Genomic DNA, 15,013 nt, shown 5'->3' with positions numbered 1-15,013 from the left:
CTTTTTTAGGTCTTCTAAAAACATGCAATAGGGCATTTGAAAACCTAATAAACCATTGTGTTCAGATAAGATAAATAAATGCACCTTTAAAAAAAGGGAAATAATTTCTTAAAAATATTTTTAGTATCCACGGGTAGTCTATAGTCTAAAATTCACTTACGGCACATTTCAATTTTATTTTGACAGTATGTTACAAACTTACTTCTATGTGCAGGCACCAGTCTAGCCCAGAACTTCAAGGAAACATTTTTTTCTTAACCATCACACTTAATTATTCTTCCCTATTCAAAGGTATTTCAGACAAGAGACAGCAAACTCAGGGAAAAAAAAGCATCATTAGACTCAGATCTCAGTAAAGAACAGGCAGCAAAGAGAAGTACCAGGAAGCTAAAAGGGGAAAGTACGTTAGCTGTCTAAGTCTTTAGGAATCAAAATGCCTCCTTTCGTTTACATTTCAGATTATAAATGCCCTCACTTAAGCAGCCAGCACAGTGGCCTATAGTTTCCCCTCTTCTCCTTCGAAGACAATGAACTCCTTCCCGCTCTGCCCGTTGCTCTCCCGCTACACCACCCCCACCACAACCACCACAGACCCATCACCCCACCTCTGCCCCAGGAAGACTCCGGCGGTGAGCATCTCCAGGGGGCGCTGGCGGCGGCCAGCGGGCCTGGTCGGTAGGCAGCCCAGCAGATCCGGAGGACGGTATGTCTTCCTTCCCTCCCCGCCTGGCACCCACCCGTGGCGACAGCTGCCTCCATGGCAACCCTCCCCCTCCCCCTCCCCCCCCCTCCCTCTCCCTGGGATCTAGTAACACTGTTTCCCCTTGTCCTCCTTGCTCTAGATGCGGTAATAGCTTTAAGCTGTGGCTAGCTCATGCCAGCCATCTCACGACTAAAGCCTGCCCGTATGTCTAAGCAACTCTTCTATTAGAACTTCTTTTCAACTGAACCAGCTAGGGCAATTCTATTACCAGCCAGAACTCTATTATCTCAAAGCCTCTTTGCACTTCATGTTCACTATACCTAACATGCTCAGCACTCAGCCCTTCGGTACACCGACCAGCTCCTGGAGATCAAGTGTCAGACTCCTATCACCCTCCTCAGAGGGGCTTCCCTGACCACAACTCGAGTATTAGCTCCCACCTCCAGCACCCCCTTGGGTCCCTTTCATTTTTATCATCTCTCCTTCCTAGAAAGTAAGCTCCTAAAGGCAGGAACCTAACCAGACTGTCTCGTTCACTTTTTACTCATTACACAGCACAGCGTCTAATAAGAGCAGAAGTCCAAGACTTCTGTGAAATGACATAGTTCCAAGTCAAACTTGGAAAAAAAAGTCCTTCAAGTTTAATTCAAGTCCCAAGACACCCTCCAATTCTTATATGATATTATTCCCATAAGCAGGTAAAACTCATTTGAAATAAATGCAAATCTGTCTGGTGGAACATCATTTCTTAAGAGTATTCCTACCCACAACGCTAGTTCACAACTGCTTCCTGTAGCAATCCAATGATTGATTCTATTCCCACACAGTGTGCATTCTCAGGGGCTATCAGATGACAGGGGCTATTAGAAGAGTAACAGGTTCAGAGGGTGTTTAATACTCCAGAAGTAGTCTGATTTCTACTACTTTCAAGAAAGCAATTGTGAATATGAGAATGAAGTTATTATACACTATTATAAGGATATTTGTGAATATATTCTTATTTATTTTAAAATTAAGACCCATCAACCATGAGTAACAATTCATTGCAATTCAGACTTAACTACCAGAGCCTCATAACCCAAGAGTATAAATGTGAACGGAGGGGCTACTCATCTGAAAAATATCTGACCTACTACAGATCAAAGAAGAAATATGATGGGACTTCTCTGGTGGTTCAGTGGTTAAGAAAGTGCCTTCCAGTGCCGGGGACTCGGGTTTGCTTCCAGGTCGGGGAACTGAGACCCCACACGCCAGGGGCCTTAAGCCCACGTGGCAAGGCTACCGAAGCCTGTGTGCTCCAGGGCCCATGAGCCACGTCAGGAGAAGCGCCCACATGCCACCCTGAAGAACCAGAGCAGTCAGAAACAATAGATAACTTCTTAAAAAGAAATATTAGACAAACTGATCAGTTTAGACAATTGATCCTTCAACAACACAGGTTTAAACTGCATGGGTCCACTTATAATAAACAAATTTTATGGTACTATACAATCCCTGGTCGGCTGGGTCCTTAAATGTAGAACCGAGGATGCAAAAAGCCAATCATAAAGTTATACTGGGATTTTCAACTGCATACAGAGTGGACTCCCCCCTCATTCTGCATTATTCAAGAGTCCCTGTTGATGTTAAGCTTTTCTAATGATCCCTTCCTTCCACAAGAATTAAAGCTAGCAAATGCCCCAAATAATTTTAAATAGAACTTTACCTCTAGGTTAATATATTCAGTCAAACATCTTTTCATACACTGCTTCTATTTTCCATATAAACATACTGAGAACTCCTGGAATGCAAACTTCAATAATGACATTTGACTTACTTTTAATTTTTATTAAAAATGAAAGAAGTTCAAGAGAACAATTTATATGCAACTATGGCAACGGCACCCCACTCCAGTACTCTTGCCTGGAAAATCCCATGGGCGGAGGAGCCTGGTGGGCTGCAGTCCATGGGGTCACTAAGAGGCGGACACGACTGAGCGACTTCACTTTGACTTTTCACTTTCATGCATTGGAGAAGGAAATGACAACCCACTCCAGTGTTCTTGCCTGGAGAATCCCAGGGACGGGGGAGCCTGGTGGGCTGCTGTCTGTGGGGTCGCACAGAGTCGGACACAACTGAAGCAACTTAGCAGCAGCAGCATACAATGTTTTAAGCGGCTTTCCTATCCCTATTAAAGCTTTATATTTAAAATGTCTACAAGATATGCGCTTCACAGGCTTGAGACTTAGACATCACCATATATGTGACCTTAGCAGCTTTATTGCACAATGATCCACGTAACACTGCATATTTGTTTAGTTCAGCCTATGTCATAAAGTGCTATTCACAGGTGGGAAAGGAACAAAGCTTACTCAACACTGAAACTCTCCATGATTATTTCCTTCTTGGGTCTGGGGGAAAAGGTACGAATTTAGTGCCACCAACCTGAATAACAGATTTCCATTAATATATGTACATAACAACAACAAAAAAGCCAGAGCTAAGAGTTTTGGTTAGTCAATTAAAATGTATCAAAAGAATTCTGAAATGATTAACGCTAAATATACTTAACAGTCTAGTTTCTGAATACTCTAACTTTAAAAAAACTAACCAGTTTAAATAAAACCACCCAAAAAAGAGTATCCTTCAAAAATGAGGATAAAATTTAGATAAAATCTAATTCTTCGAAGAACTTTCAACTTTTAAGAAGGGTATATACAGTCATTATGATTTCATTTATTATTTCTAAACAAATCTATACTTTTATTTCCTTATATAATAAATGCTTATTACCAATGAGCCATAGAAAATGCCATACAACTGACCAGATAGTTACTTCACATTTTATAATATATTTAATGACACTGAAAATATATTGTGAAGTTTTCAAACATGTAAACATAAACCAGGACAATCTGATATGTAATATTTGTGTCCCAAAATGAAAATTACAAAACACAAAAAGCAAAAGAATGGCATCATTACTGTCACTAGCATTTATGAAAAATAAATATGCTCACAGAGTAACTAAAAAAAAAATTGAAGAAAAAAAAAGAAAAGCTTCATGTGTTAGCCAAGAATTCTGTGTTTCCTACAATAAACCATATTTCTTACACATGCAAGTACGGGCATTACCAGCCAAGAAAACTCTTTAAAATGTCCTTATAGTTTGTGATCTCAGAAAAGAGCAAACAGTAGTATTCATTTTCTAGGCAATATATTCTTAAATACATAATTTTCCATTTAAATATACTACAATTTCTATGGCCTTTTTCATTTTACCTATCTACACCTTTGTTTTCCTATTAAAAACAAATGCACAACACCATGCTTAGTACTACTTCCTATCCATAAGGTATTTAAAAAATATCTTCTCTGAGGACATAAACATGATACAAAAATGAAAAAACAAACCCAAAAGAAGAGTAATAAATACTTTTGGATCCCTTCCCCCCAGCCCAAAACAAGGAATGTCTAAGTATCAGCAACACAAGCTGATACAAATAAATTAGATTTCCTGTGCATAAAAAAGAAAGTCCAGTCACCCATCTCAGTGTTAACCAGGAAAGAACGTCTCTTCCCAGCATTTGTGAAAGGCAGAAAGGCTGCTTAGGTTTTCTGTGTTTGAAGAAGAAACATACACAAAAAATAAGTGTGGTGACACAACACCTAGATGATATGTAATTAATTACGAAGGCTAACACCGAGGCAGTATTCTGCTCACATTCTCCATCCTAAACCACACCAAATGCGTAGACTACATGTTCTCTTGGTATTCCAGGTACTTTGCTGAGATGGATTCTTCGAGCTGGACTCCTCCACTGCCCATCAAGGCAAACGCGGGATACATCGTATGGGAGCAGTCCACCTGGCGTTCATAGAGGCATTTCATGTGATCCATGTCATAGAAAGCCACTTTGCCTTTATCACAGTCGAGGAAAACGCCTATGCTTGTTGGCATGGGAAGGACTCTATTTTCGGGTTCGTTAGAAGTAGGTGACTTGGGAATAAAGACCTTCTTCATACCTATAGTAACCAGCGTAAAGGGCTGCGAAGAATCAACACAGGCGTCCTCACTGCCGCTGTCGTGCCCGCTGTCCTGCTCGTACCTAAAACACAGCACAGACAAAGCAGAATCTATCTGCATCATCATCCAAAGGCCTGCAAGTTGCTTCAGAACATTTTCACCAGATAATAGACACTGAGTTAGATTAAAACCAACTGTAACTGCTTTTACATCAAAACCTTTCTGTTAAACCATAATCTGTTAGAAACATAAGGACTACATAATGTCACTTAGAATTACACCACAGACTCAGATCCAAATTCTGTCATAAAGTATCATCCATTTTTACCTATATATATAAACAAACAGATGAGAAGTTAAAAATAATTAGTAATTTTGGCCTATCAAAAATAAAGCGGGAGGGGGATGAAATGGAAGGGACTTGACAAATATTGAATATTTATAGCATAAAATCATATATAAGAAAACAGTAACCAACACAGATCCCCTAATCCAAAGACTTTATCAGACTATGTAAAATAAATGGGCACTACAAAATAAAGCAGGAGAAAAAAGCATGTTTCATTCTCCTGCTAAGAACTGTTGTTTCCCGGTTGGGATTTTCTACATGGCTCTATGATGCAAGCAAGTATCATGAACAGTTTTAATCTCCTTTGATTATAAAACAGTAACACCTTAAAGAAAATTCTGATACAAAGTTCCTTCCATTTTTTTCCCTAGGCAGTGTGCTTCTCATATTAGTACATTTGCGAGCATAGTACATCAACCATTTCAATCAGGTCTTTTCACTTCTAGTATTTCTCATAAGCTTTTTAACATTGTTAATAATTTACCAAGTAGACATGCCACTATGTTTACGTAACTATTTCCGTATTTCAATTTCCGCTGTTATTTCAATTTCTCATTTTAGGACAACAAGTTTTTCCTGTCACTCAGATTGTTACTCTGGGATTTCTGCAGACGTAAGTGATCAGAAATTATCTGTCTGGATGAGTTCACACTACATCACGTAACAAAACTAAACTGTACAGAACATTAAATAGTCACTCTCAAGAAACTGAAATTCTTTGCCATGGGAACATGTTGACCGTGACCAAATGTTTAAAGTACTTATAGGACAGTTTAAAGAAATTGTATCCATTTAGCACCAACTGTGAAATATGGCATTTAGAGGCAAAGGGAATGGCAACCAACTCCAGTATTCTTGCCTGGAGAATCCCATGGAATAAGGAGGCTGGAGGGCTACAGCCCATGGGGTTGCAAAGAGCTGGACATGACTGAGCGACTAAAATAAATAAAAAACCTTATTTATGCAATTTTATTTATAATTAAGACAACTGATATGAAAGCCTTTGAGTATTCTAAATTGTGAAACTATACCATAATCAAGAGGTGTACCCAAAAAAGACTTGTTTCCTCACAGCATTAGAACTTAACTGCTGAAGCCCATTAGTCACTGTGTGATACAAGATAATGTGACATCTTTTCTTAGCCAGCCACATAAGCACAGCCAAAACATCTGAATCTAAGAAAGGCATACTCTAAATACTAAATACTCTAAATGCAGAAAGTATATCCAAGTCCACTTTCAGGCTTGCCTAAACCAGGATATTTACATTTTACAGAATTAAAGAATTATCAAGATCTAGATCAATAAAAGAATCTACCTTGGACTAACTGCGTCCCGGGGAGACCGGAGCCATTCTTGCAGTTTGTCACTGGAAGCGACGCCCGCTTTCACCAGGTACGAATACGGCTCCACACGGAAGGCCCAAAAGTGCTTCCCTTTAGTAATCCCAACATCTCCAATGATGTAGTCTAAGCTGGTGTAATAACCCACTTGGATCCGCTCCGCAGCAAGCAGGAGGTTAAATCCAGCTCTGCTCTCCACACGGTCTCTCTTCAAGTTCAGCAGGAGGTGTTCATTATTATAGCCGCATTTTTCATCAAAGAGGAAGCTGAAAACTGCAAACAGGACTTAAAATTAGCCTGCAAATTATTTATGAGCATTTCTACACTCGGTTAAATTTAACAGGTTTTCAGACAGAAATTACTAAAAAGAGATAGGAGGAAGAATATTATTTTACCCTACTCACAAATCAAAACCCCAACTTAGAAATGATTTCCAGTAATTCTCTATACCTGAAAATTTTCAGAAATTTCAAAGTGGAAGAAACATTTTCAGTGTAGGAGAAATTTATGACTGTAGCTCCTTGAAATAGATACAGCAAACCTAAACATCTGAACACCCTTATACTACTGAACCTGTTCTTCTTTTATCCCTAAAATAAGGAGTTGTATATTTTCAAAAATATCTGCATGTTTTCTTAAAATTTATTCCAAATTTTATCTTTAAGTTAGTCATAGTCGTGTCCAACTCTTTGCAATTCCATGGACTGTAGCCTTTCCTGCTCCTCTGTCCATGGGATTCTCCAGGCTGCCATTTCCTTCTTCAGGGGATCTTCCTGACCTGGGGATCAAACCCAGGTCTCCTGCTTTGCAGGCAGATTCTTTCTCAACCAAGCGACTAGGGAAGCCCAAATTTTATAAATACAGAAAATATTAACAATTTTAATAAGGTCTTCTCCTTACCAATCAAGACGGCAGACACGAAAAACAGTGTTTTGCTTTAAAAAAAAAAAGGCACAGGCTTTGGGTTCAGAGACACCGGAGTTTGAATTCCTAGCTCAAACATTTAACTGGAGCTTAACTGAAACTTTAATTTCCTCAACTGCAGAATGGAGACAACACTACTCTCCTAAGCCTATCAACTTAAACCCATTAAGCCTAACATTCATTGGCGGCTAGCCCAGCAAGTGGAAACATCCCAAATGCCCGTCAACAGATGAATGCACAAAGAAAATGTGGTGTCAACTTCAAATTGGCACTTGCCATCGGCACTGGCCATCCATCTCTGCAAGGATTAAATCATGTGCTGCTGCAGCTGCTGGTTTTCAACACCCCTGACGCGAGTTCAGGGTGGAGAGCAGAAATGAGGCCCTCTGTGCGGGGAGGGTGGACTGCAGGACCCCTCTATTTTCAGGAGCCTGTTTTATGAGCCCAGTTCTTGTTATCGCCTCCTATCTAAAAAAGCACTAAAATCCTTCATGGTGACGACTGCTCCTTGTGACTAGCAGAAACCTTCTGAAGAAAAAAAAATGTGCTTGATTGCAAGGACTCTCCTCCCTTGACCAAAATCACACATGTATTGACCTTCCCCTCTGCCTCTTTGGAGCAGTTTCTCAGAGCTATCTGAGCAGCTGTGCAAATCCATTCACACACGAGGTACTTAGAATAGGCAGATTCATAGAGACAGAGGCAGAACAGAGGTTGCCAGGCTCTGGAGGAAGGGTGGATGGAGGGGTTATTGTGTAATGGATGCAGTATTGATTTGGAAAAATGAAAAAGTTCCAGAGACTATAATGATGGGTGCACAGAATGTACTTAATGCCACTGATGCATCCAGTTAAAAATAGCTAAAATGACAAATTTTAACATTCAATCATGTCTGACTCTTTGCGACCCCATGGACTGTAGTAGTCCGCCAGGCTCCTCTGTCCATGGGGATTCTCCAGGCAAGGAAACTGGAGTGGGTTGCCATGTTGCTAACAAGCTAAAACCATTTTCCATGAATGAGATCTGACCAGTCTTCCCGGTAATGCCTACTGTCCTGGGATGACAATTCACGCTTGCTTTCAATCTCAAATGTCTCCCAGTTTGCAAAATAAATTTAGATGGTCACCCTATTCATGAAGACAGTCTTCAATGTTTCCCCTCCCCCACCCCCTCCACTTCGCTGAAAACAGCAGCTACTTTCAGGCTTATTTTTCCTTTCGCTTTCAGTCAGACTAGAAAACAAAGTGGAAACTGTATAAACCATAAAATGTTTACTTAATACTTGTAAATGCACCCTAAAACTCTCTTTTGGATATTATTAAAATTCAAGAAAAATAATTTTAGCCAACCTTATACATTTGGTTGTTGTTTTTTTTTCTTAATTAGCTACAATATACATGAAAAACAGTGCATAGCACACCTGGACAAAACGGCAAGGAAGGGCAGAGTGCACAAAATTTGAGTACATAAGCCACAAAAAATGAACAGGAGCAATGGGGTCTGACAGCCAAGTGAAGGAACGTCTAAGGGCAAAATGATTACCCGTTCACCAGCATGAGCATAACTTTGCTTCTATACGTCACTTTTCCATGGAAACACTGTCAGCGAACATCAACTAACCTGTAAGTCATTCTCATTTTATAAAAATGTACAGGCCTTGTTTAAGTAGTACCGGTGGTTGGAAAGGAGAGGCAGTGCTGGGTAGAAGGAGCTCTCCGTGTGGGGGAAGGGGAAGGAGGGCTATCCATGTGGCTTTAATACGTGCCTTCCATCCCCATGGGCTGGTAATCACTGGGTTAGAAAAGCCAGCCAAGTCAGAATTAGGTTAACTAAAATTATACTTCATGTTATTATACCAATAAATGTCTAAAATATCTACCCAGATCCTATGCTAATAGAGATCTCTATAAACTGATCAAAAAAATAGAATTATACTACTTAAAATTTGTAAGGTAGCATTTACATTATTTTAACTCTAAATTAATAACCCTAAACAAATGTCATGTTATTCTGTATCTGTCATCAGTTAGAAGTCTAATCCTAGTCTCAGCCTGCATGGTGAAATTCAAGTATTCATTCTATTTCTAAATCCTAGCTGGATATAGAATCTACTTTTCTAGAATCTTTCACAAATGAGAGGTGGCTTTAATGTAGGTCTGCACAGACACATCAGCAGGTGTTTTATCATGGTCTCTTCCAACTGTACGCTTTTCTTATCCCCAGTATTCAAACTACCTGGAGCTGGAGGAGTATGAAGAATCAGTTCTCTGCTGCAAGGACTGCAGATGGAGCCCTTGTAGGCTCTTACTCTGAAAGCATAGTTACAATTACTCTCAAGATCGGAAATAACTTTACTTGTGCCACAAACTTCTATCTCATTCCAAGGCAACATTTCTTCATCTCGATTAATCTTGCGATATTCAAGGACATAGCTATCAGCTTTATCCTTTTCTGGATGGTGCCAATTTATCAAAGCGTTGTTATAAACTTTGCTCTGTTCCTCACTGATCTCTGGCACATCTACACCTGAAAGAATTATAAAACAGAAAACAACATTAAACTATTATTTCAGAACCTTTATTTTTTCCTCAGTAAAAATGATTTATTGACAAAAACTAAAGGATTTCTCTGTTGTCCAAGAACTTTCTATATTTAGAATAAGGTGTATAAGTAAAAGAATAATTCCTGCAAATACAACATGGACGGACTCTGAGGACAGGCTCAATGAAGCGAACAGGACACAGAGAGACCAATGCCGAGGTCATGAGTCCACTTTAGCCAGATTCACGAAATCAAAGGGTGGGATGGTGGTTACCAGGGGCTGGGGGGCAGGGAGAAATGTGTACTTATTAATAGGCAGGCATAAAGTTTCAGTTAAGCAAGAGGAATAAGCTCTAGACATCTGCTGTACACCCTGTGACTATAGACAACAAAACCACATTCTATACCAAAAATTTAAGAAGGTGGATCTCAGGATAAGTTTTGTCACAATAAAATTTTGAAAGAAAAAAATAGAGATTTTTAAAGTGTATATTTATGTTTAAAACTGAAAGGGGAAAGAAGAATGAAAAATAAGACAATTTTAGTAAAACAATTTTAGCTTTCCTTATTAATTCTAAAATGTCATAAATCAAAATTTTTAACCATATACCCTTCAGTGCCCATCTACGGAAATAACAACCCTGGAGGTGAAATTTCTAATTTCTGTCCTCTTTTAAGTTATTTTAGTAAGTGTTTTAAAATCTAAGTTTGGTTAGTATAATAATAAATGTAAAAATATTATATAATTTCCTTTCATATTATCTTTCTCAGAATTGCAAAGCAATTTAAAATGACTTTTTCTTGGCATTAACAAGATACATATTTTTGTAAGAAAATCAGAAACTACATAACACACACACACACAAATTAAGTAACTCAAAGATTATCACTACAATAATTTTGTATAGCTCCTGCCAGTATTTTTCTCCCAGTGGTATTCCACTGTAGCAACACTTAACTATTTTCAGAAACATGTTTCTAATTTTTCACTAAAAATACAATGATCAAAATTTCACAGCTAAATATTTGTGTGTATTCATAATCTTCTCCATAGAATAAATTCCAAACAGCTTAACCGCTTTGGTCATATGGTAAAAATAAGCCGTAAGGGTTGTACGTGCATATGCGCACATAAACACACACACTTATACCAAATCACAGAGAAACACGCGGAGTGAAAAGCAGACGTCTCCATTATCCTCCAGCTGTGTGCAAGCAACAGACAGCGTAAGTATGTCTGTATGTCTCTGTGCAGCCAAGGGATCTAACAAGTCATCCAGACTACATTTTAAAGTTAAAAACAACTATCATGACTGGTATGCCTCACCCTATACCTCTTTCTTTTCTTTTTTTAAACCAGTTTACTAAAAAAATGGTCATGCAGGGAACAGTGAGGAGAGCACCCAGCAGGCAGAAGACGGGTGACCACTTTACATCCTGACCCACAGGTTTTACTGGTTCTTCGTTATGTACTGGCAGAGCCTGAGATTACCCAACCTCAATCTCCTCTTTCCAAAGACAATTTTGGGACCCCCCCCCAACGTCTGCCAACCCAGAGGAGGAAGGACCTTGTAACTCCTAAGTAAACAAAGAATAACATACATGTAAAAGCAATTCAAGTATACATTTTGGAAAAAGAGAATAGATAAGAAAAGTATATAGTCAAAAGGAGATTCAGGCGCTGACTGGAAGAGAAAGATGGTCATAGTAATAATCTTTCAGTATTTAACTTTTTAACAAGACGTATTTCCTTTGACTAAATACAAATCTACACATCTGTATCTACACAGTAATTAAGCTTATACTTTTCCAAGGGGTTCCCTTGTAGCTTAGCTGGTAAAGAATCTGCCTGCAATGCAAGAGACCCAGGTTTGGTTCCTGGGTCAGGAAGGTCCCCTGGAGAAGGAATACCCACTCCAGTATTCTTGGGCTTCCCTGGTGGCTCAGACGGTAAAGAATCCGCCTGCAATGCGGGAGACCTGGGTTGGGAAGTCCCCTGGAGGAGGGTGTGGCAACCCACTCCAGTATCCTTGCCTGGAGAATCCCCAAGGACAGAGGAGCCTGGTGGGCTACAGTCCATGGGGTTGCAAACAGTCGGACACAACGGAGCAACTAAGGACACACACAGATACTTTTCCAAAGATTGTAATTGTTCACCATGAAGAGAAATCTGAAGGAGATGAACAAGGTGAGAAGAAAAAGGAACGGACTACCTCCCTATTGGTGAGCAGCGGAACACAAACACAAGCAAACATCAGGGACTGAAATTCACCTGTCAAGGTTCTAGCCCCTAGTATTACTACCTCAGAATGTGTCTTTATTTGGAGAGAGGGCTTTTAAAGAAGTACCACAGTTAAAATCAGGTCATTAAGGTGGACCTAGTCCAATGTGACTAATATGACTGGAGTCCTTATAAGATGAAATCCGGATGCAGAAACGCCTAGAGGGAAGGCCGTGTGAAAACACAAGGAGAGGCGGCCAGCTGCTCTTCAAGGAGAGAGGCGTCAGGAGAGACCAACGCTGCCCAGCAGCTTCGTCTCAGCCTTCCAGGCTCCAGAGTCAGAAAACACATTTCTGGTGTTTAAACCACCCAATCAGTGGTGTTTCGTTTCAGCAGCCCTAGCAAACTCATACAGCACTGTAAACGCTTAAACATCTTAGAGTCACCTTTACCTGGAGATACCATTTCCAGGCTTCTGCCCTAAGGAAACTCGTACACAGGCACAGAGAAACACTGACAGATGTTTGATAGAGCTGTTTTACAATAGATAAAAAACAGGAACAGACTGTCGCTCCGTAGGAAAGTTATTTATATAATGGAATATTAAAGCTGAAATACAGCTGTAAACCAGAACTTCATACATTAACAAATATTTATCCTAAACTTAATTTCTCAAAAAAGCAATTTACCAAAAAAGACACATACAGTGTGATGCCATTCACACGACGTTTAAAAACATACAAACCAACAGAACCTAGCTTTTGGGCATAAAAACATGGTTATAAAAACATAAATGGCATACAATTTTAGGACAGGAAGGTCTGGGCAACTGAGCTGCTGCTTTATAAAGTCAAGCTGAAGAGAATCTGTGTGGATTCTGTTGTTGTTTAGTCGCTAAGTCAAGTCCAACCAGTTGCAACCCCTAGAACTGTAGCTCACCAGGCTCCTCTGTCCATGGGATTTCCCAGGCAAGAATACTGGAGTAGGTTGCCATGTCCTTCTCCAGGAGATCTTCCCGACCCAGAGATCAAACCCACGTCTCCTATACTGGCAGGCGGATTCTCTAGCGCTGAGCCACCAGGAAAGCGCATGTGTAGTCTACACAGTGGGAATTCCAACCAAAAAAGCGAAGGCATGCTGATATTAAAACTTACCACTTGAGAAAAAAGATAATTCTCCAAGAAGTTCTGTTTGTTTAGATGTGTTAACAACATAGTCTTCAAAAGAAGTTTGAGCCGCAGGTCTAAAGCTCTTCAAAGACTCTGTAGCTTTCTGTATTCTACAGACAGATATAAAATGTTTTATGTAAAAATGATTCTTTAAAAAGGAAAATTAGACTAAGTATCTGCAATGAGATTAACAAAAGGAAACTTCACTCAGCACTCGGTGAAGAGTGAAGCAGGAGGCACTGCGCACAACAGCGCATTCCGAAGCCATCGGAGCTGCAGCAGAGACGCGGGGCTGTGCTCAGTGACGCTGCTACAAAGACTGTCAGTTCAAATCGAAATACCTGACGTGGAGCTGCTTTGCCGTCTGGACAAAACAAGACTGATCCGTCTCCTTCAGCACCTCCTGAGCGTACCCCACGAGCCCACGGTTCTCCAGCAGGCCCTGGTACTCTTCCATTTGAGTCTGAAACTTGTCTAATCTTAGTTTCTTAGAAGCATCAATTGCCTTCAAAACAGATGATTTCCTCTCTTCTAGAATTTCAAAGAGCTTTTCAAAATGTGTAACGGCATCTTCTTTAGCCCGCTCTCCATTACACTATTGTAAAACAAGCAAAGCGTTAGCTCATCTGCTAGATCCAAATGTCTTTTCATTCTGCGCAACAGACCCAAATCCTGGAAGGAAGAAGACTTTGTCTGACGCCTTGAAGCTGTCAGAACAATAACTGACATCAAATGCACTTAATTAGGGATGATCAGCAACTTTTACACATAGTTTGTGATTTCATAATCATAAGCACTCATAGCAGCAGCCGACAGTACAGAGTCTTCAAGAACATTCTTAAAAGCTGACAATATATGGCACAAGTGCCCTGTACATTTCTCAGTGGCTTCTGGCCAACATTTATAATGAAAGGAAATTTTTTCCAGATTTACTTCTCTTGTTTTCTAATCCCAACAGCCAATTTTTTAAAGGGGGGATGGGAGGAGAGAAAGAAGGTGATGATATTCTGGTAGTTTTTCAGTGACATATCACATCAAATTCAGAAATATCATTATACACAGGTAAAGAGGAGACTGTTTCCAGCAAAGTATAATTATAGATAAAAAGACAGTGTGGCAATCTTCACCGAGAACAGAGACAAATTTTCTAGTACAGAAGACTCTTACTGATAACCCTACAAATACAGCTTAGGTCAAAGGTATAAAAAACATTAAATAATTTCTCCAGGATCTCAAGGAGTCAGTGCCTAAATGAATACTCAATGCCTGAATTCCTCAGTTTTCAAGCTCCTGAGTGACAAACTCAAAAATAAGCACTGGATTTCCTTATCTCAGAAGTAAAGGCAGGCCTTCCCTGGTGGTACAGTGGATTAAGAGTCCCCCTGGCATTGCAGGGGATGCGGTTTGATCCCTGGTCTAGGAAGAGTCCGTATGCCGTGGGGAAACTAAGCTCGTGCACTACAAGTACTGAAGCCTGCACGCCCTAGAGCCTGTGCTCCACAACGAGAGGAGCCCCTGCGATGGGTGGCCCCCTACACTGCGCCCAAGAGGAGCCCCCGCCCGCCGCAGCTCAACAAAGTCTGCACAGCAATCCAGACCCAGCACAGCCAAAAACACGCTTTAAAAAACAAAGGCAGATGACTGAGAAGACTAGGAAAGAGAAACTTAAAATGACAACAGACACAATCTCTGAAGACCTACGGCCTGGGTGATCATGCGCCACGTGTTAGGGGGTTACAGGAGCCTGTGAAGAGTCT

General features: G+C 40.2%; 1 protein-coding gene across 1 annotated transcript in view; it reads right to left on the bottom strand.

Annotated features, from left to right (window-relative positions):
* Positions 1 to 2,946: 2,946 nt before the first annotated feature.
* Positions 2,947 to 15,013, bottom strand: part of LOC120852641 (E3 ubiquitin-protein ligase TRIM36) — a 30,825-nt gene continuing 18,758 nt past the window's right edge. The window contains exons 6-10 of the mRNA XM_040225978.1: positions 13,598 to 13,851; positions 13,242 to 13,366; positions 9,561 to 9,851; positions 6,377 to 6,674; positions 2,947 to 4,791 (exon numbers count right to left, since the gene is read on the bottom strand). Of these exons, the coding sequence (XP_040081912.1) occupies positions 4,440 to 4,791; positions 6,377 to 6,674; positions 9,561 to 9,851; positions 13,242 to 13,366; positions 13,598 to 13,851 (1,320 nt within the window). The 3' untranslated portion in view covers positions 2,947 to 4,439. The remainder of the gene's footprint in view (positions 4,792 to 6,376; positions 6,675 to 9,560; positions 9,852 to 13,241; positions 13,367 to 13,597; positions 13,852 to 15,013) is intronic.

Source organism: Oryx dammah, unplaced genomic scaffold, assembly GCF_014754425.2.
Source record: "Oryx dammah isolate SB20612 unplaced genomic scaffold, SCBI_Odam_1.1 HiC_scaffold_26, whole genome shotgun sequence".
Classification (NCBI taxonomy): domain Eukaryota; kingdom Metazoa; phylum Chordata; class Mammalia; order Artiodactyla; family Bovidae; genus Oryx; species Oryx dammah.
The sequence above is the reverse complement of the archived record's forward strand: the minus strand, read 5'-3'. Positions and strand labels throughout refer to the sequence as shown.